General features: G+C 35.8%; 1 protein-coding gene across 1 annotated transcript in view; it reads left to right on the forward strand.

The window, feature by feature from the left end:
* The window catches only part of cacna1g (calcium channel, voltage-dependent, T type, alpha 1G subunit), a 403764-nt gene that overhangs the window by 259293 nt on the left and 120804 nt on the right, over positions 1 to 23667 (forward strand). Inside the window, exons 15-20 of the mRNA XM_073918537.1 lie at positions 3262 to 3327; positions 5876 to 5950; positions 8894 to 8987; positions 11005 to 11186; positions 12979 to 13452; positions 13644 to 13744. Of these exons, the coding sequence (XP_073774638.1) occupies positions 3262 to 3327; positions 5876 to 5950; positions 8894 to 8987; positions 11005 to 11186; positions 12979 to 13452; positions 13644 to 13744 (992 nt within the window). The remainder of the gene's footprint in view (positions 1 to 3261; positions 3328 to 5875; positions 5951 to 8893; positions 8988 to 11004; positions 11187 to 12978; positions 13453 to 13643; positions 13745 to 23667) is intronic.

A 23667-nucleotide genomic window follows, 5' to 3' on the forward strand; every position in this document is an offset into this window, starting at 1 on the left:
CACAGCATAGTATATGAATGTAGTGTCGTCCCAAATGGAACACTGATGTTTTTTTTTTTACTAAGCTGAAATTCAAACCGTTTCCCAGATGTCATTTGATGGTTGCCAAATTAGTGAAATAATAAATGATCAGACAGCCAAATAATACCTGCCACGAGTATAACCACATTTACCACCAGGAGGCGCTATAATTATTCTCGTAGGAGAATTTGGCTTTCACAATCCAAAATAAATAAAGTATTTCAACGTCAGTGTGCAAATCTCCACCCCTTCCAATATGTGAGCATATTCATTTTAATGGTTGAATAAGTTTATCATCCTGGTATTTTAAGAACACTTATTCTTTTTAGATTTTCAGTGTGAATGCACTACTAACACTATTTATTTTATAAAATGGCCTAGAATAGTGCATACTGTAGGAATGCGATTTAGGACACACCTGATGTTTAAGTGAATTGTATATAATTGGTCTTCTGGGACGGAGCTACTACTTTTTTTATTGCAGCCAAAAGAAGGCATCATGATAAAAGAATATTTACTTAAATTTTTATATTTAGATAGTTACAGTAGCAGTTGTAGGGAAAATAGCTGCCTGGGAGTATTTCCAAGATGGCCGATACGTGAACTAAATTGGGCCACCGCACCAGAGAAATACAGCAGCAACTGACAAAATGTTGTGTTATTGTCACAGCTGGTTAGGACAGACACTTGAAATGCTTGTTGCTTTGTCTTGTCATGCCTGTTTAGGACACTGCCAACTATTATTTATTTAACTAGAAGCGTTTCTTGTTCTGTTTGTAAAAGCGTCTACTCCTCACTCTTCTCATGCAGAACTCCTTCCTTCATTCTTTTTTTCTTTATCACCTTATTTTTTCCATGATCTTATGAGACCACTTATCTCCCAATGCATAGCAACCATTCTTCTCTGACAGAAAGACAGACAGACACAGACCAAAAAAATGGCCAGACTAAGATAAATCAGAGATATAAATGTGGAACCTATGTATCATTTTGGGTGGAGGGGTTGTTTTATTACCGTCTCTTTGGAAAGGAACAAAATGAAGCACGCAGGTACCTACCATGCAAAATTAAATACATTTTAAAAATGTATTAGTAAAAATATCAAGATTAGATGACTGATTTATATGGAATGAGGTAAGATGACATTGTATTTTTGTACATTTTACTGAAATGTTATTTGTACTGGATTTTAAAACAAATGTGACATTGTTTTTAGTCATTTTTGGCTCACAAAGTTAATTAAGCAAATAAAAAAAAACATTTAATGAAAATGGTATCTCTAGATGTTGATTTATTGTTCAATTGAGCAAAATCATTGTTGGAATAACAAACAGATGAATCAAAAAAATCAAGTGCTTCTTTCCCTGCAACACCTCATTTGAGCAACAAAACACGTAATTGAAAATTGGTTTGTCATTCATTATAATTAGCATAATAAGATGGAAAATGAAAGTTCTTAGTGTGGATGAACTCACAGACCATTTTAGTTGACTTGAAAGAAGGTATTATCTGGACGGAGATCAATTTTTTTTGCCCTTTCCCCTTCTCTCTAAAAGATGAGCGTGCCGCTTATGTGCCTGTCTGCCAGACAGAAATAGCTTTCATACTGCATCATGGCAGCTCAGAGGAAATTATGCTGCTTTCAAAATAAACTTCATACTTAAATACGAGAGGATAGCCTACCCTCAGCTGACCCTTGTCTGCCTTGTCTTACCTTTACTAAGTGCATTAGATTTTATAGTATTATCCAAACTGATCTGATAAGGTATCGTTTCACTTTCCACTACAATCAACAAACACTGTAGTTGGCTTAATATTTTAACCTTAGTTTTCTATAAACATGGTGTTTATTTTTAGATGGCCGAACTTTTCAGTGCGTCAGGGTTGCTGGGGAAACTGGTGACTGAATGACGCGTGTGAAGCAGAGAGAGATCAAGGGGCCAGAATGAATGTCCCTTCAGCAGCGTAATGTCCCGTCCACTGGAGCAAATAGCTTCACATACTGTAGTTGCACTGGCACTGCTGTAAACTATATATCAGCTTGTTCAGTGATCTGTCCATTAAGTTTGAAGAATAAATCTGGATTCTTTATTATTCTGGTTTTATTATTCCCACCAAAGCTGCATTTGTTTGGTTAAAAATTATATAAAAACTTTAAAGTTTTATATAATGATTGTAGTAGTAGTAGTAGTAGCAATAGTAATAATAGTAATAATAATAATAATAATAATAATAATAATAATAAATATAATAATATACTACTACTACTACTACTACTACTACTACTAATAATAATAATAATAATAATTATAATATTAATAACGATGATGCTACTAATACTAATTTAATAATAATAATTATTATTATTATAATTATAATATTAATAATGATAATACTACTAATAGTAATTTTATAATAATAATAATAATAATAATAATAATAATACATTAATAATAATAATAATAATAATAATAATAATAACAATAATAATGATAATAACAATAATAATAATAGTAAATCATATGCAAAAATAAATAATCTTGTGTGCAATTCTCATATCTTTTTCAATAAAAGAGGCTACAAAAGCTGGCACAAAGAAAGGCACATTTTAACTAAAATGTCAGACTCTAACAAGCTGCAGTGTGACATGCCCAGCACTCTCATTATAGGAAATGAATGCCAAGGAAGGGTGCCCAACTGATTTGTTACAGTTCTTGTAACAAGAAACAATAAAATTGACTAAATGTGTTTATGGCCTTGTTGAGCATAATTTTCCAAGAGTTTTGGAACATAAAAATTGTATTATGGACCATTAAAAAGTAATCTGACCCAGAGCACTAGTTTATGATCTTAAAGAAAATGTAGAATTAAAAAGAACAACATTAATGTTATGTGCATTAGGATTTTCCGTTAACTACATTCATTTCGCTTGGATTAATATACTGAATTACTCAAAAAAAAAAAAAAAATGTGTTATGCATCATCTTATAGAAAAGTAAAACAAAAGGTAATTAATTTCAGCATGTACTGTACTGTACTGTACTGTACATGAAATGCAAACACCCTAAACTCCACCCAAAATGCAAGTGTTTAATTGCTGTATATAGTGGAATATGGGAGTCAATTTCTCATTATGTGTCTTTTGTCCAATTTCTAACTCTTCTTTTGTGCTTTTTCCCTTCTTTCTATCTTACCTTTTCATTCTTTGTGGTAAAACCCTAACACATGCCCAACCTTTAGGAAATTACCAAGCGGGACGATTTGCATGGCCAGCTGAGCTGTATTCAGCTGCCTATAGACTCAGGGGTATGTAGTACGCCGCATGAGACTAACCAGGAGGATCTCAGCGTTTGTGGACACTGTCACTTGTGATTGTTTCTTGTAGAAGCAGACCCGACTCAAAGTCTTTCTTCAGGTTCACTTGCTCAGTGCCTGGCGGCAGAGAACAAACCTTGTAGAGCCTCATGCTTTATTTCATCTGGCTGAAAGGATATGTTTGGGCTTATGGAAAGCCTCAGCAAAATCAGACAAAGCCAGGCCGACTGCTGTGCAAAAGCAAATAAGGCGACTGGGAAAATCCTTTTGAATAGAACTCAAAACATTTAACATGCAGAAGCTTCTCTTAATACCTCTTTACTAATTATTTTGATCTCATAGAATTGCATGCTATCCTCGTTTTCTTCATTTAACAAGACTTTCAAGTTTTGTTTGCAAACCCTCCGCTGAGTTCAGTAGCTCAGCGATGAAGGAAGTCCATTCAGTGAGCCAGAGCTGAGTGGAAGCACTTGACCCTGTTGAGGAGACTCGTCTGTTTTGTGATTTTGGACATCACATCCTGTATTTGTTTTCATTCATGCAGCTGTGCTAGGTGACACACATGCAGTGGAAGAGCACCGATGGCCTTTTACACATTTCAATACTTCACCTTGACAATAAAACTTTTGTAGAACACTTTGCTAGTCATTACTCAGGGGCTATTAGCACATCTCATGCTACAACATGCCTGAAATCTCTCTATCAGCAAGGTTAGTCAAGCCCAGTAGAATTCTCAAATTAAGACCTGTGATTAAGCAGCAGTCGCATAGCAAGCTTAATATCTTAATTTGACAGTACAGCCCCGGTAGACTTTCTTTCACACTTTGTACCTGACCAAAACAGTTCTTGCAAACACCTTAGGATTTTTTTTTTTAATCACTCTTGATGTTTTTAAGAGAAGTACAACACAATCTCATGACAGTTCAGTGTTGCCAACTTAGTGACTTTGATGCTAGATTTAGCGTCTTAAAGCACCTAGCATCAAATCTAACAAAGACAAAAAAAGACATGCAAGTGTGAGGTGTCTTCCAATTCTATTGACTGCGAATGACCTGCACATGTTCACACTGTGTTGTCATGGAGCAGTCACATAGATATATGTAACTTTTGTTTAAAAATCAGCAATTTTATTTCACCATTCATTCTTCTCCAGTGATTATATTGCTGACGATTACAGAGTTTTAGTTCATTACGGTTTCTGAAATTGTACAAGTTATAACAGAGATTCTAGACTGCATAGTTCATGAAACAAAATAATTGGGTATGCATATAACAAAAATTTAAATATCACTTCTTTAGCACATAATTCATGTGATAAAAATGGATGTCATGGCATGCGGTCAAGCTCAAAAGTATTTACACCCCTGGCAAAAACTGATTTAAAAATTCAACTAGCATTTTTTTTTTTTTTTAGCAGAAATGACAGATTTATCCTAAAAAACAATAAAACAATGCACAAGAGGTGTCATTGTGGAAAGAAACTATTTGTGAAGTTTATTTATAAACTAATTGTGAAAGGATCACATGCTTATTATTGACCACGGCTGGTCCCGCATTAGCCAACGAATGATCCACCAATTGTATGATTCTAACCTCACTATAAATATCCATGTAATACTACCAATAATAATAATAATAATAATAATAAAAAAAAAACTAATAACTACTCCTTCTCCCTTTTCCTTGATAGGGTAGCCCAGTGGTTTTCACTGTGGCTTTACAGCAAGAATGTTACCATCTAGAGATCTACATGAGCTCAAGCTCCCCTCTCACCCTTCAAATGGGAGGGAGCGCCAAGCTCGAGGATCTTATGAGCTCAGGGTCTTATTTTCCGGGACAGCATGCCAAACACGCTTTATAATGAATCATCAGCTAAATGTAAACCATTGAAATTAGCTTCTAAACAAAAACTATAAGTTAGAAGTTCGGTTAGACTGTAAGTATGTGCAAATTTATGCATGCTTCTCTAGCAACATTTAGCGATAGAGCTTAGTTACTTTCAGTTGAAAAGAGTTGGCAGCACTGTAGGAGTGGCTGTAACTATATTACATTTGAGCAAATTTGAGGCACATTTTATATATTTGAACTTTCTCAATTATACATTGATCCATTTACACCCGATGAAGATTAGATTTTGTTTAACAATTATGCATTTTTGTAAATTCATTGGAATTCACCATCATTTGCAAAAAAAAAACTATTTGCATCAGATCTCTTTAGTGAATCATTTGATTCACTTAGCAGATCTGCTTGATTTGTGAACAATTTATTCACCTGCATCCAGTCATTTCAGTGAATCAGTTGAGTCAAAAACTGGTATGAATGAGATTGTAAATAAAGTACTGGAGTCAAATATCTTTTTTTTCAGTGAGTCTTCTGATTTATTCACATATCTTTCAAGATGAGATCATTCTTTAGACTCAATGATTTGTTTACAGATCTCTTCGGTTTAAGCTTTTACAAGTATCATGTCAAAATGTGGGGCATTTTGTTTTACCAAAAACAGTATACTACATTTCACCCACATTTCTTTGCTTAGAAAGGCCATGTTGGAGTGAGGATAGTCAAGCCCAATCCAGACACATTGTCCACAGTGCTCAGTTCTGATCTTGCAGTGAGTAACCGTGGGCGCTAATGTTAAGCTAACCGCTAACTGTACTCAGAAGATGGTGGTGGTGGTTTCTGAAGATGCATAGTAGTGCCTCTCTGCTAGTTCAACCTATCACAGCTGTGTTTTGTTTCACTTTTGGTATAAAGGGGCATGGAGTTCTGACTTACATACAGTATCTCAACTCCAGTGTCATAGCTAACTAAGTTTTGTTTATTGTTGCCTTAGATATTGTGTTATTCCCTATTGACAAGTCCTATTCCCTGTTTTTCGTTGTAGTCATGGTGTGGATAAATTGCTGTTCAATTGTGCCGTGTTTTGTGTTGCAGTGATCCCACTGGTTTCAACTCAAATTTGCTTTTTTTCTTCATTACCCATTTACACGCTCATTACTAATGTATTGATTTTCTTTCAGAAACTGAAATGGACAAAGTTTTGATTCAGCTTGATGTTAATAAGCGAAGCCAATGGGATACATTGTTTGTAGGTGCATGGTTTGTCAGAATGGTCTCCCCTTTGTCTCATCTTTCTCTTTGACACATAGTATAGTATGGTGAACGCACACAATATTTAGTATTTGCTATTGGCAATTTTACATCCATTACTTAAAATTTGAGATTCTCAGTCATGCTGTTAAATGTATAATCATTGTTTAAAAATAGAAACCTTAAAGTCCTTGATATACTTCAAGCTAAATCAAAGAATAAACATAGTTTAATGTCATTTCAAAGTAAATCAGGCCAAAACTTAATTTTATTTGGAGTTTGAAAGGGCCAATGTGGGCTTTCCAGATAATTAATTACTAATAAAGAGAGCCATGCTAGTTCATGCTCTGGCATTCTGCCTTTATAAATATTAAATAAACACCAAAAAATCTGCTTTATAGTAGGGCTGACCAATATATCATTTGAGCATCGATATCACAATGTGTGTATGTGTGTAATAGACACATCGATGGATTAGATTATTTAATAAAGATTAAAAGATATGATTAAATATAACTTTTAAAGATTAATATACGATGATCACTATGTTATTTTACATTTGATTGATTGTTCAATCTCTGTACTTGAATACTGTTACTAGGGATGTCCTGATTAGGTTTTTTGCCATCAAGTCCAAGTCATTTGATTTTGAGTATTTACCGATACTAAAATCCAATCCAATACTTCTATAATACATTAAAAAAGAATGAAGAAGAGCAAAGAAACAGATCCAGGATGTTTCAGATTTTTTTTTTTAAATTCACCTTTTATTACATTCAACAACTCGGCACAACAAACAGAGCACTTCTGTGAGGTAGCTTGAACAATCAAGTAATAAATAACGTCTATTCTTCACTTTTGGACTATTTATTTATTAATTTTTTTACATTTTTTTTGCAGATGCATTGCATTGAAAAAGACTTGATCATCCCAGTCAGTCTACAGGAATGATTTTTTTCCCCAAATAGAGCTATTCAAATCATGTGGTGAAATTATATTCATATCACATTGCAAAACAAAATACTGCAATGTCAGATTATTCCAATATTTCACAGCCTTTCTTTTAAGTAGTGCAGTGAAAGTGTAATTCTAATAAAACAGTAAGCACTATTTTGTTTATTTTAAAGTTAGTTGCATTAAACCATTCGGTCCCACTTTATATTAAGTGGCCTTAACTAATAAGTACTTACACAGGAGTTAATAGTTTGTTACAATGTGCTTATTGTGTAAATACATGTATTTACTGTGTACTTATGCTTGATTAAATACCTGTATGTAATTACATCTGTAATTAACTTTTGTAGTTACATTTGTAAATACAATGTTGACCATCCCTTACACCTTAACCCACCCTTAAACCTACCCATACCACCAAATCTGTCCATAACCCAACCTCTATCCCAACTCAAAAGCACCACAAGTGTTCTCAAATACAGTACATCATAAACAAAGTAAGTACATTGTATTTATTTTTTGAAGGAAGTACATAGTAGTTTAGGCCACTTAATATAAAGTGGGACCAACCATTCTATGTTATAAAGTTAAAACAAAAGTGACAAGACATAGATGGAGGGCCAAATTGGAAACATATTCACATCAGATTCTTTTTTAATTGTTGGTGTCTCACCTCTGTAAATGTAATTGAGTGTGTATCTAACGTAGTTACAAAGAGAAAAAAGTTTACCACATATTTATATATTAATCTAAATGCGTCTCTCTGCTGCAGGTTATTTGCTGACAGCTTAGGTATTTCAAGCTTATACCCCTAAACCAAAAACTAAAAAGAACTTTGCTGGAAGTATGTCAGGACCTTGATAGTTGAACTGAGAGACTGATCCACAACCTTAAACAGTGATCTCTGTTTTGACAAACCATCCAGGGTTAAAGATCTGTACGAGACCACACTGAAACTCTAGGCATGATGTCATTTTAAAACCAGCACAAGACTTGAAGACGAGGAGGATACAGGCCAAACAATGTGATGAGCCCTCTGATAAAAATAGCAGTGTTTATTTCTCCTGCCTGATCATTGGACGTGCCGGCTTTACTGGTGCTCCAGCGAGCTGAGAAAAAAACCCACACATATTCACCCGCATGTGGATATGTCTTACGCTAATATAGCAGATGGTCTGACCATGAGATCATCTGCTTATAAAAATACACCGAAAGATACATTTGACTAATCTTTAGCATGCAATACTGCTGGTTTCAGAGTGGTAGTGCATTCTGGTGCTGTCTAATGCATGCTGGCAATTTGTTTTTTGTTTCTTTGTGCTTTCCCCTGATCAGGATGTCTCTCCCTCAGATACCAGTCACCCTCTGGGATTTTTTGAGGGCTGCTGGGGTGGGGAGATCACACCTTCACCTCCTGCTTGTTGTTCACCTTGCAATATTTTCCCTAAATGCCAGAAATACTAAGACTTGATGACTAATGTTATTTTTTCCCCTTCTGTGTTTGATAAAGGGTGATGCCTCAAAGTCGGACTCTGAAGCCGATATTTATGCACGGAGCTTGGAGGATGTTTCGGGACACAAGAAAGATATGTCTGCATCATCCGGTTAGACCCTCAGAATATAATTTACATAAAAGCATGTTGCATATTCAGGGGTCAAACTTTTTTTTATTCTTTCTGTTGGCCCTGTAAATCAATCAATTTGTGAGTAATAATATGTATATGTATTTATTATTTATTTGTGACTTTATTTATAATTTACAAATAATTATTAATACATATTTTAATAGGCAGCATGGTGGCGCAGTGGGTAGCACATTCGCCTCACAGAAAGAAGGTCGATGGTTCGAGCCTCGACTGAGTCAGTTGGTGTTTCTGTTTGCAATTTGCATGTTCTCCCCGTGTTCGCGTGGGTTTCCCCACAAGTCCAAAGACATGTGAAATAGGTGAACTGGGCAGACTAAATTGTCCGTAGTGTATGAGTGTGAATGAGTGTGTATGGATGTTTCCCAGTGATGGGTTGCAGCTGTAAGGGCATCCACTGTGATCTGTCATCCCAGATTAATAAAGGGACTAGGGTGAAAAGAAAATAAATAAATGAATATTTTAGTAATTCCCTCATTTTTTTTGTTTTAATAGTTATATTCATATTTATAAATATTTTTTCCTAGAATTTTTATTATAATCGTAGAGCTATGTATATTTTATTAACTTTATATTAACTCAATGAAATATCTTTTCTTTGTTTTATTAGGCCATGCTTATTGCTGAATCCCGAAACTGCAAAATGGCAAGAAGAATTAGAGCTAGAATATACTTTGAAGATATTACGACCCCAAAATGTCTAGGACTGACATTGAACATAAGTCAAAGAAAATAAATAGTTAGCAGATTATGATTTAATGACTATAAGGTACTTTTTATTGTGAGAAAAGGGGAACAGTTTGTATTGAAAGAAAACAAAGAATAAAAGTGCAAACAAAAATAGATTCAGGGCTGAGCAAGGCCAAAATTCATTCATTTATTCATTTTCTTTTCAGGTTAGTCCCTTTATTAATCTAGCGTTACCACAGCGTTGTTGTATGTTTTACACCGCGGATGCCCTTCCAGCTGCAACCCATCCCTGGGAAACATCCATACAAACTCATTTACACACATACACTACAGACAATTTTAAGCTTACCCATGTCTTTGGACTGGTGGAAGAAACCAGAGCTCCCAGAGGAAACCCACACAAACACAGGGAGAACATGCAAACTCCAAATAGAAATGCCAACTCACCCAGCTGAGGCTCAAACCAGTGACCTTCTTGCTGTGAGGCGACCGTGCCACCCACTGCGCCAATGTGACGCCCTCAAGGCCAAAATAATAGACAAAAAATTAACTAACTCCACCCCAAAGATAACTTACCTAATAGAATCAGGAGAAATGCGGAAAAAAAATTATAAATACTTCCCTTACTTCTTAACCAAACCAACAAAATAAATGGCACTCAGCCCCTAGAGTGCTTAGCTTACAGCTTTATATTACAAAATATGGGTTTTACAGTCACAACAGGGAGGAGAGAGAAGAAAAATTGATAGCACCTTAAATTTCACAACTAGCAAACACTACAACAGGTTATTGAAAAACAACAAAGCATTCCTTAAAAAGCTCTCTGTCTCTACCCCCGCGATCTGACTCTGTCGGTCTACTTTTCAAAAGATGCTGCATTCTCTGAGCACCAACCACACCGCACTCTCGCAGCACATCCAATTAAGGCGGGGGGACCTGGAAACAAGAACTGAACAGAAAAAAAGAAAGAGAGACCCCCCCCCCCCCCCCGTATATTATTATGGAATATTATATGATTTATTCAATTAATTTCATTTAAACTTTTCTTTTTACATTATACTCCTGTGTTATCTCAGATAACCTTTTACCTTTCCAATAGTGGGTTCATAAATTGTATTTTTCTTTATTTTTTTATTTCATGCTTCCTGTTTCTTCTTGAAGATTAAATCCTGTATGAAAAATTCATGCTTGAAATAGTTCCTAATGCATTTTTCAGCTGTCTGTCATGTTTTGTAGCATCAGTGGTAATGTTGAACATACTATACTTTCCCACTACTTGTTCACACAGTTGTGCCCATCAATGGCCATGTGGATCTGAAGAGCAGCCTGACACCGCCTCTGATCACCCACACAGCTGCCACACCAATGCCCATCCCCAAGATATCAGGAGGAGGAGATTCAGCACTGAGCCAAGAGTCCCGCAGAGGCAGCAGTGTCTCCATGGAGCCTAATGGCCAAGACAAATCTCCAGTTTGTACCAATTTTTGTTAGAAACTTACAGCTTTTAGCTGTTTTTGTTTTGTATTTCTGACATTACGCTCTGGGATATATATAAGACCCATATATATAAGACCCATTCATAATATTATGCAATATTATATAATGATATTAATTCCTAACAATAAAATTAGATAAATCATGCATGCAACTATCTGCACGCAATAAAGAAAAAGTAGTCAGACTTTTTGTAGCATTTTTTTTAAAAATGCTTTCAGATGAATGTATATGATTTCTAATATAAATTAATATCGTATTTAATAATAATAATAATAATAATAATAATAATAAATGTTTTATTTAAAAATAAGTAAGCATAAATATATATTTTAAATATAAATTATACTTTTCTATGGTTTTTATAAAAAATGCATTTCTAATCCCAAACGTTTTTATTCACTCATAATTGCTCAGGGGGAAAAAAACGGAAGGCAACTGTATTATGCAGATCAGTGTTGTTACTCTGAATTTTGTCAGACTTATCAGAGTCACATTGTTGGTTTTTGTGGTAGTAGTAATAAAGAGCCCCTATTATGCATTAAACAAGGTCATATTTTGGTTTTGGGGGTCTCCAACAACAGGCTGATATGCATGCAAGGTCAAAAAACACTTTCATTGTCTTATAATATGCATTTATTTTTACCTAAATATCCAAATGACTTCCATATGATTTGTTCACCAATTCATTAGTTTCCAAACACCTCCTTAGCTCGATGGTAATCTGTGCTGATTGGTCCAATGACCCAGTCTGTTGCGATTGGTCGACTGCATTCAGAGAGAGACAGAAAAAAAACGCCCACCACAGCTTTTCAACAATGTTAAAGTAGTCCGAGTGCACTCAGTGCAGATGTACATTAAAGCAATGCAGTTAAACTTGCTCTATTCTTAACCATGACACACATTCAGTATTAATCCACACAGTGGCAAAAGTTTAACTCTTTTGAAACTATGAAAACTTGAAAACATGTAGGAACAGTTGATGGTGGCCCTAGCAACTACAAACAGCAGAGGATTGCGACCTCACAAATGCATTTAAATCAGTTAACCAGATACACTACAAGCAGCGTGAAGCGGTTACAAGTATCAAGACACAATTAATTACGCATTTTGCAAGCTAGAGAAAACAATAAGACAACTATTTTAATCACACTTACCTACACTTGTGATATGGAGGAAGAAACTGATCCATGTCAATTGTAAAGTTCCTGTCAAGCTCTGAAAAAGTCTCATACATCAATAGTCTTTCTTGATCCTTTCTTTAATAAACGGCCGACAAATGCCCCGTTATAAGTGTGTAGATTGCTGAAGCACTCATCAGAAAAATGAAGTGAATACAGCACAAGTCTGGGGCTATAATTCTGAGTTATTTTTGCAAAAATAAACTTTCCCTCATACTTAAGAGAACAGTGTCATTGCAACATGATTCAATCAGGATCTGCTACAGTGTTTGTCTTTTTTTTTTTTTTGCTACAGTGTTTGTGGGTGGGGTTTCAATTTTCTTGGGTCTGTGCTCGCAACAAATGGGCAGGGCTTGAGTTCCATTTTGACGTCACGCTGACACGGCTAAAGATTCATTTACCCTAATAATCCATTTAAACCACTTTGAGTCAACTCTTTTAAAAATGAATCAATAGTTTTAAACACGGCACACTTTCACATTTAAGCTTTAGCTGGGTATTTCACTTCACTTCTAATATTTGAAAATTTTTGAACATAGTGAGATCTATTTGTCACCATCTCTCCCTTCCCGTCCATCTCTCTGCAGTCCAGTGCACGGAGCTCCCCTAATGCCCCCTTGAGCTCCGCCAGTAGCTGGAACAGCAGACGCTCCAGCTGGAACAGTCTAGGCCGAGCCCCCAGCCTCAAGAGGCAGAAACACCAGTCTGGTGAAAGGCGCTCCTTGCTGTCTGGTGATGGCCAGTCCAGTTCTGATGAGGGGGATGCAGGAGAGAGCATGGGGGGCATGTCTGAGGGTGATGATGCCTCCCTCGCCAGGACGGACTCGCTGGGCCAGAGGCCTCGACATAGGCGCATGGAGTCCCTGGAGACGCGCAGCTCATTTGATCTCCATCCAGACACCCTGCAGGTGCCGTACCCCCACCGCTCCGGCAGCATACACAGCGCACGGCCACCCAACTTCCTCAGCAACGGCAAGACTTCTCCATCTGCAGCCACCACACAGCTCTCTTTGGATGAACACCACAGTGAAGACGACAACGCAGACGAGGAAGGAAACCTGGTGAGGAAATCTACACTTGATTTATTACTGCTATTTCTCTGCTTCTCATGGTAGATTTGTTACAGATGTCTGGAGCTTTTTTCTGGTCAATTCACTGTTGTGAAATTGCAGCATAAAGTACTTCTAGATCTTCTATTGGTCTGAAACTAACTTACTGGTCATATAATCTCATGTGGTCATCCGTCTTTCAGAGTCGCAGGGCTCGTCTGTACAGATGGCTGGAGCACAAGCAGCCCGAATGGTGTCGGCAGAGGGTCACCTGGTCCCTTTACCTCTTTCCTCCAGAGTCACGGTGAGGATCTACTACTTTTTTTAGCTGAAAAGATCATCTATGAAATTGACAGTGATGAAAAGTATCTTTGGGATTATGTTTTCACTGAGGAATGCCCACCATATACAGTTAAAGTCAAAATTATTATTTCTCCTTTTTTTTTTTTTTGATTTTTTTTTTTTTTTTTTCAAAATATTTCCCAAATTAGGCTAACAAATCAGGGAATTTTTCAGCGTTTCCTATAATATTTTTCTTCCATGGGAAAAAAATGCTGGGACAGTTAGAAAATGCACTTTAAAAAGAGCTTGAAAAGTACAGTATTTAAATGTGACTTTGGTAAAGGAGCCCTGTCCTTGGTAAAGGAGTAAAAGCCCTGTGTCTGCTGAAATAACCCATCAGAGGTTACAGCCTAGGTCTGAATTAGCTCTTTATCCCTCTAAACAGCAAAAACGTAAATAAAATTGATTAACCAATAAGGCGTATTTGAATTAAATATATGAATTTGGTTCACAGAAGCATGTATTGTATATATTTATTACACAAATTAGTGAAAATAGCTGACCCCCAATATGCATTTTTCAGAAGAATTGTGTCCTTCTGAGCCTCGCATACACCAGTAAACTCATGCAGCTCTGTGATTGGCCAAACTGCTTAGTTTGAATTTTTGGTGATCGTCTACTCCTCCCTGTTGATGACCCCTGACCTACACTTTAAAAAATGCAGGGTTTCACAAAATTCATTCATGTTGTCCCAATACAAATTAAATTAACTCAACACTTTTAACAAATTTATGTGGGTTGAACATAAAAAATTAATTTGTCCCAATGAAGTCTCAACAATTGTGTTGTTTCAGCTCATTTCAATTAAGTAGTTTGGACAAGTAAAAAAATAAATAAATTCACTTTCTGCTGAATCTGAATTTCTGGTTTTGAATTTTAGAATATTAAATTTGATGTCCTGAATTTTTTCATCTTGAAAACTTGAAACTGTATTTTTTACAAACTGGATATCTGCAGTCTAGGAATTTAGAACACAACAAATCTGAAGTTTAAAAGTATGTCTGTAAAAAAATCCAGCCTTGAAAAATTCAGTTGTCTTAAATTTCAGATGTTCAATATTTAAGCTTTGAAATTCTCATTTAAATAAGAAATTCAAAACAATTTAAAAGCATAAAAATTCAGATCTATTAAATTACAACTGTCAATAATTCAAATGAACGCAATTCAAATTTAGTTTGTTTTGGCATATTATTAGCTTCACACAGGAGGGATAATAATTCTAGCTATAACTGTATGTTCCCCTTGTTTTAGTTTAGTTTAGTTTAAACTTTTTGTCCGTTCTGCTTGGCGCAAAAAAGGAAATCTGTCTTCAACACTGAATTAAGGACAACAACTGCATACATACAACCATACAACAATCACACAATAGCAAAACTCATTAGGACAACAACATACATTAAAAACTTAAAAAATACAAATTAGCCCCATACAAATGACTGTAGATCATTTTTGACAACCACCCCATTTACTTCAAACAGTGATCTGATTTAAGACAACAAATGCCATTGGGATACATGACTTTTTAAAAGCATTTCTTTGGGCTTTATGAATTCTAAACCTGTGTCCTTATGGTAAAACTTCGAAAGCTGAGTTTAGGGGATGTGTATTGTCTTTAAAAATTTTAATTGCTGTTTTTTCCATTAAGGAGTAAAATAGAATCTGCAGCAAATGTTGTTTGTGACCAGTTATCTTATTCGCCTGATTGATAATTTCTGTTTAAATGTGTTACCAAACCATGAAACAATATTATGTGAGAACACTCTCTATTAATGATCTATATGCCATGTTTAAAGTCTATGTACTAACATTTAAACTTCTCAACTTGTGGAGGAGAGAGAGACGCTGACTTACCTTCTTATAAACAGCCTCTACATTATTATCAAAATTCAGTTTATTGTCAATAATTGTGCCTAAATACTTAAAATTTAAGTTTTCATTATCTGGATTGGTTTTTAGGTTTTTTCTTGTTTGGTGTTGGTGTCTGTACGCTGCCAACCTGTTTATGTGTGGACACTAAAAAATACAGTACTTGAAGGCATCCTGTATTTGGCACAAATACATTAGCAGCAGATCCTTCAAGCCTGTTAGGTTAGATTAAACTTGCCCGACACATCTCAATTAAGATCTGAGGCATTTTGAAAGCTCATGAACACCTTGAACTTTATAATCACCTTGGATATTCACATCATGATCTTCAAATCATTCCTGAGAAATTTGTGTGGTGTGACGGGGTGCATTATCCTGCTAAAAAAAGGGCACACCAGGTAGGTGTTTTCCTGGTCTGTAGAAGTTCTTAGCTTGGTAGCATGTGAGAAATGTACCCAGTGTTGTAGAGCAGAACAATGCCCAGAGCATCCCAGTATTGTGTGTCTTGTGCCATAACAGACTTTCTGTTGACTTGGGCCAGATAGGATAGTCTTTGGTGTCCTCATGCTTCAATGAGCCTCGGGCGCTGAAACCCTGCTGCCAGTTTGTGATCTGTCCCTCATTGAAACACTATTGGTAAATTCTCACCACTACTGTCCAGGAGCAACCCACACACCTTGCAGTTTATAGTATACATGTCTTGCCAGAGATACTCTGTCCCAGGAGTCTTACCATAACAATATAGCCCTTATTACATTCATTCAGATCTTTATACTTGCCCACTTATCTTGCATCCACACACACTGATTAGAAGAAATGATGAAATGTGGATGAAATGTCTAACCTTGCAAACCTTATTGTGTGTTCTTGTTTGGAGTAGATCAATAACATTTTATTTAACTTGGAATTAATCATTGATGCTTTGGCTCATTAGTGCATATCAGTGGTTCTCAACCAAGTTCCTGGATCTTGTTTCAGTTATTTACAGAGTTGGGACTGCATGTATTTCCATTGTATCTTTATAATACATGATAAATAGGTTGCTGTTAAATGTTAATTTGTATAATAGCCTGGTGTATGCTAGCAAGATGGACCTAACTAGTTAAAAATATAATACTGTATGATGTTATTTTAAAAAAGTTATTGGTTTATTGGGTGTACCTGAATAGATATACATGGTTTAATGTTCAGAAAAAAAGAGTCCATTTAAATGTTATTTATTTATACTCAGGGCCGGCGCGTCCATAGAGGTGACCTAGGCGGCCAAACAACCCTCATCCCTCTGCGCCATCAGTTATATCCGCGTCTATGGCGGCAGAATAGAGAAGGCGGCGTCCGCAACACTACCCTCATCACCTGCGCCCTCAGTTTTATCCCCGTCTAGGGTGGCAGAATAGAGAGGGGGGCTCTTGACTCCGCGAAACTACACTCACCACCCGCACCCCTCTTATATCCGCGTCTAGGGGGACAGAATAGGGAGGCCGGCGTCCACGCACCCTCACCACCCGCGCTCCAATACTCCAACCAAACCCAAACAGTATGTTAATATTTCAGATTGTGACAGAAATTTTGTGGAAGTAGTATCTTGAGTTGGACTGAAGCGTTTTAGGTGGCTCTCTATAAGAGAAAATAAATGATTTCTCTTGGAAATCATAAGTGTTATGATGATATATCATGATAAGGACCATGTATAATATTGATATAACGGGCACTTTAAAATAGAGTGAATAATTATTTATTATTAAACTCTTAGAAAGCTTTTTAAGAATATTCAACTTGCATTTGCAATGGAGTTCATAACAGCGGCAAATGCTTGGAGGCTTAATTGGTTTGCTTAATAGTTACAACATTAACATTTTCACATGTTAAGTGGGCTTTTGACATGCTGACATATTGACTGAAAAATCATTTTACAGTTATTGTGCGCTAGTAGTGTGCAATAAGGGTCTAATAGTTAACGTTAATTTAACTAAACTTGCTATGAAATAGGGCTGCACAATAGCATCAATATCACTTTGTGTGCATTCACAATAGTCACGATCTGCAATTTTGAGTCTAAATTATAGTTGACCAGGAGCTACAGAATGTAGAGTCACTGCAGAGTTTAACCATAATAGAGTGAATGATAATCATTTGCATGTGTAAAAAATATTTTTTTCAAATAGAAATTGAGATATTTGGACTGGAAACTAGACAAAAATTAAGTAAGAAAAGCATTTTTGCAGTGTGATTCTTCACGATACAATGTATACCGTTGGAATCCTCAGAAAAAAAAGATAAAGATATTTAAAACAAATAAATAAATAAATAAAAATTGTGAAACTTCACACAAATAATATATATATGTATATAATATTCACATCTCAATATTTATTGCAGAAAAATAAAATATCGCAATATCAGATTTTTACAATACCATGCAGCCCTACTAAGAAAACTACAAAATATTTACTTTAACTAAGCTTTCTTAGGTCATCTTAATTTCTTAGTTAATTTTTGATAATGCATTAAAATTATAGTCATAACTAATTACAAGTCATATATTTTATTAAATGAGTTAATAACTAATTCAGTTGCAATTTTTAATCTTTACCAAAGTACCTGTAATAAGTCTGGCTTTTTCACTGTTGATTTAAATTTAGTAATTAACTAACATTAACTAATGAGACTTTATCATACAGTATTGTACTTTCTAATCCCTTTTAAAATTTTATTTGATTGAAACATTTGTTTACTCTGAACATGCATATACACTGTAAAAAATAAAATGTTGAGTTAACTTCTTAATATTTTAAAGCAACCGGCTGCAAAGGAATTTTGAGGTTATACAACTTCAGTGTTTGAAGTTGTGACAAATATGTTTTTCTAAGTTGAGTAAACTTAAAATGTTAAAGCAACTGGCTGCAAAGAAACGAAGAGTTCATTCAACCTCAGAGATTGAATTGCCAAATGTTTATTTCTTTTTTTTTTTGAAGGTCTTTGAAAAGGCTGGTTTAAGTCAAGTATACTTTATGGAATAAGATAAAAACTCAATATTATGTTGCAACCTGCTGCTTGAAAATTTTAAGTTAACTCAACTTTTTGTACGTCTCCTCAAAAAAATTTCTTTATTTTCATTGAACAAACAAAACATGAAGTTGAAGTTTTCATGAGTAAACTTAACACTGAACTCAAATAAGTCAAACCTAATTTTATAACTGAGTTAACAATTTGTAAGTTGGACTTTTTTCAGTGTACAATAATGCAATTCAATATCTCATGGGTACCATCATAAGCATATTTGACATTGTAGATCTTACAAATCCAGTCAGATCTATTACACAAGAAACAAAAAGTAAGCAATACAAAGCATTAAATGGCTCTTTCAAAAGCCATTAGCAAAATAATATGTCTGTTTTAATCTATTGCTTCACATGTTGCATAAATGATTAGGGTTTGTATTGTAGTAATGGGATTACGCAACCGCAAATGTTAACCTGATATAAAACAATGGTAAAATATTCACCAGTATATTAAAACAAACATAAACTAGTTAAGAAGCCATCGAGGATACACATTCTCCAGCAGCCAAATCCCAAAACATGCTGCTTATTTCAGGAGATGAGGTGAATCCTATTTATCATTATGTGTCCCCGTAAGACCTGGAAAATACCTTCATTAAGATGCTTACGGGGTGCGAAATCTCCTGCACTTTCAGTCTCTCCTCAGGCATCTTCTCGGTCTTCCCCTTCCTCTCATCTCTTTCCAGTGCTCTCCATTTTTTGAAATGCATGTCGGCTCACATTAAGCTCCATGGTGGCTTCACTTATTAGAGAGAGAGGAGAGGAAAGGAGAACTCAGCATTACATGTTACACTCTGTCAGCGCTTTACTAATTAAACATCAAACAACCTCAGATCATCCTCCTCCTGCTGCTTCCTGTGCGAGCCCTGGATGATGCAAACTCGCACCATTTGCACATTTTTTGTGACATTCAGATCGGTGTACACTGGTGTCACCAAAATCAAAGCTAAAGGCTTGGGATTTTTAGCAGGATCTCTGTCTGTCTTTAACATGTCAGAGGTTTTTGTGCTCTTGACTCTTTGTTCTGAGGATGTTAATCAATGTGTTGGTTGTCAATTTGTTGTCAACTTCAGATTCAGGAGATCAACATGTCACATTCACACACACAGGTGTAATGAGATGTATTTTTGTATTTTTATATACAGTTCCTTCAAAAATGTTTTTGCCAAGGAATATGCATATTCTTTTTGACAACATCTTGTTGACTTAACTTTTTTTAATGTTTGAAATTGACTTTTTACCAGCTAAAGACAAATATATAACAGAACACATTTTGGAAATTTGATTGTAGTTAAAGTAAAGCACTATAATTTGCTTTAAATAGATCTCTGTATGTTTCCCAGAGATGGGTTGCAGATGGAAGGGCATCCGCTGCATAAAAACTTGCTGGATAAGATGGCGGTTCATTCCGCTGTGGCGACCCCGGATTAATAAAGGGACTAAGCCGACAAGAAAGTGAATGAATTAATGAAGATCTCTGTATGAACAGGAAATATTAATTTCTAAGTATTTAAATCCTGATGATGATATATAGAAGGGCAAGTCTGTATCTATAATCTGGTCAGTTAGATTGTTTAAGGATATACTATTTTTTATACTATAAGTCTTATTTAATTCATTCATTTTCCTTCAGCTTAGTTTTTTAATTTATCAGAGGTTGCCACAGCGGAATGAACTGCCAACTTATTCAGCATATGCTTTACAGTATGCAGCAGAGGCCCTTGCAGCTGGGAAACACCCTACACACTACAACCAATTTAGTTTATTCAATTCACCTTTACCACATATCTTTCTATTGTGGGAGAAATCGAAGCACCCAGAGGAAACCCACACGAATGCGAGGAGAACATGCAAACTCCACACAGAAACGCTAACTGACCCAGCTGGCACTCAAACCAGCGACATGCTATGCCCTGAAAGTATGCAGTTTTTTGTAAAGGAAAAGTATATACTTTTAAGTTTGTATTAGAAGAGTGTGCAAGCTTTGGGACATACTACTTCGTCGTTAGCAGATCGTTATGTTGCTCAAATCAATTTCACGACCAACATGCAACGTATTGTGATCAATAATGGCGGTTACATTATGGACGCTTCTGCACTTAATTTTTTATCGGAAACCGTAAACCATCCGGATCTTTGGCACACTCTTTTCAACATATGGTTTGGGACATAACATTACTAATTCTATTTTTGAATACTATTTAGGATGGGATGCAGCAAGAGAGAAATGTCAGCAAAGATGTCCCTTTTCCTACATTACATATTAATTCATTTCCATTGAGATTTAAGTACTGTGTAAACAAATCAATATTTATTAAAAAACATTTAGGATTTGTAATTGAAGTCCACACGAACCAGAAGCTATGACCATTTTATTGTGATGCAGTTTCTAGAGAAATGAAAAAAAAAAAAAAAAAAAAGTGGGCGTGGCTTGTTTTTTTTTCTACTGCTAGCTAAACGGATGTAGTAAAGTAGGCATTTCGTGTAAAAAGATCAAGAAAGGGGCTTGGGAAGAGTCATTACAAGCTAACAGAGTCCTTTTCCTCCCCACCATTTCTGTTTGTTGTCAAAACTGACCATGCCATGCCCAATTAGATAAATGTAATCTGACAATTTAACTGACAAAAAAAACAAAAAAAAAAAACAGGGAGTGCATTTTTAGATTTTGATTAAATATTAGATAGGCAAACTTTTTTTGCCTTAATGATTTGCACAGATTAATTGTTTGCCTCAAAACTAGTAATGTGAGCTATCAAAATCATATTTTTTTAGCTACAGCGTAATAAACGCCAAGTACTCCAGCATATGTTTTACACAGCGGATACCCTTCCGGCCGAAACCCAGTACTGGGAAACACCTATACACTCTCACATTCACACACACACTCATACACTGCAGCCAATTAGTTCACCCAATTCACCTATAGGGCATGTCTTTGGACTGTGGGAGAAACCGTAGCACCCGGAAGAAAGAAATGCAAACACAGGGAGAAAATGCAAACTCCACACAGAAATGCCAACTGGCCCAGCCGAGACTTGAACCAGCAACCTTCTTGCTGTAAGGTGACAGTGCTAACCACTGAGCCACCATGCCACCTATTATTATTATTATTATTATTATTATTATTATATTTTTGCATATTACTTACAAAAGCCTATTATTTTCCTCTGAAAATTCTGCAGTGTGTAAGCCATGATTATTTACTTTGAATATTTGAATAATATGTGAATATACAGATCATTCGATGTAACATTATGATGCTTTCAGAAGCATGTCTGTGAAGTTGCCTGTGAAGTCACTGAGTAACTTCGAAACAAAACAGCATGGGATTTGCCTTAGGTTTCGAACCCAGCGTTAGACTTTTCTCCCCATTTCACCTCGGCATGACCACACTCTCAGCATGAGGGATCGGGGCTGAGAGAGGCACTGGGTTTGCCGTCTGTTCCCACACACTGCTGTTCCGAGCATAAATTCTTTAACATCAGGCCAAGTCTTGAAGACATTAAAGAGAACTGAGCACTATTTATTCATAAAAGGAGTCATGCAGGCACCATGTAAGTTTTATGCCTGACACACAACCAGCATAGGCTTGTCACTGGTAGTAGGCAGTAGTCTTGCATCTGGGAATATGAGATGAAATTAGGGATAAACATTATAACAGTTTTGTTATGAATGAAAAAAGCGAAATTTTAAATATGTTAGACAGATGACAAAACAATCAAGAGATTCTTGTCTGAAAGCGGCTCTAAAATATTTTGTAACATGCTATAGCTTCATGCTAACAACATAGTGTCAACATTATGCTACTGTAACAGTGAGTATGTTTACACAATAATCACCAATAATCTGATTTTAATTTGATTAAAACAATACTCTGATTAAGAGTCCACCGTGTAAACAGCGATTTTTGATTCATTTAATCCGATTAAGGTCATTATCGAACTAAACAGAAATCGGATTAATTTTGTTTTAGTCGCATTATTGAAGTGCAGTACAAACATGTTAACACCCTAATCAAACCATTACCGTCATGTAGCCACAGCCATATCACCCTGCAGCCCAAGACTGGTTACTCACTAAAGCTAAATTGGGCTGAGTCTGGTCATTACCTGGATAGGAGACCACATGGGGAAAAAAAGGTTGCTGTTGGAAGTGGTGTTAGTGAGGCCAGCAGGGGGTGCTCAACCTATGGTCTGTGTGGGTCCTAATGCTCCTGTAAAGTGAAGGGGAGATTTCACTGTCAGTAAGTGTCCTCACTCTCTGTGGTCATTACAAAATAAAAAAGACTAGGGGTCTAACCCTGGTGTCCTGGCCAAATTCCCTCCATTGGCCTTTACTCATCATGGGCTCCCAATCGAATTGAATCGAATTGGATCTTTCACTATCTCTCCACTCCACTTTCTGCTGGTGTGTGGTGAGCGCACTGGCTCTGTTCTGTGGCTTCCATCACATCATCCAAGTGTATGCTGCACACTGGTGGTTGTGTGGAGAGACCCCTTTCATGATTTTAAAGAGCTTTGGGTGTATGACCATACATAATAAATGTGATATATAAATAATACGCATTACTTTACATTACATGACATTTAGGAATTTTGGTGCGTTTTGAAACAGGATATTTCATACAAACATGGCTGTTTGATTTTCTGCACCAATCGAGTCAGTAAAGCCAAACTGCAGTTAAAGCAAAAAAATTAAAAAAGAAACAACTGAAATGACATGAAACTCTGGAGGACAAGTGGATAGCGTGGTGATGCAATGATGTTAATCTCTATATGTGCTATAACATGTAAAATGTAATCATGATAGGAACATTCAAAAAGTAACTCACGTAAACACCTTAACCATATTATTGTTTTAATCAGATCAAGGAAAATAATTAGATTTCTGATGTCCATGTAAACGTAGTCAATGGTAAAAGGATGTTAGCAACATGCTATCAATATTTTTATTCATA

Source organism: Danio rerio, chromosome 12 (genome assembly GCF_049306965.1).
Source record: "Danio rerio strain Tuebingen ecotype United States chromosome 12, GRCz12tu, whole genome shotgun sequence".
Lineage (NCBI taxonomy): Eukaryota > Metazoa > Chordata > Actinopteri > Cypriniformes > Danionidae > Danio > Danio rerio.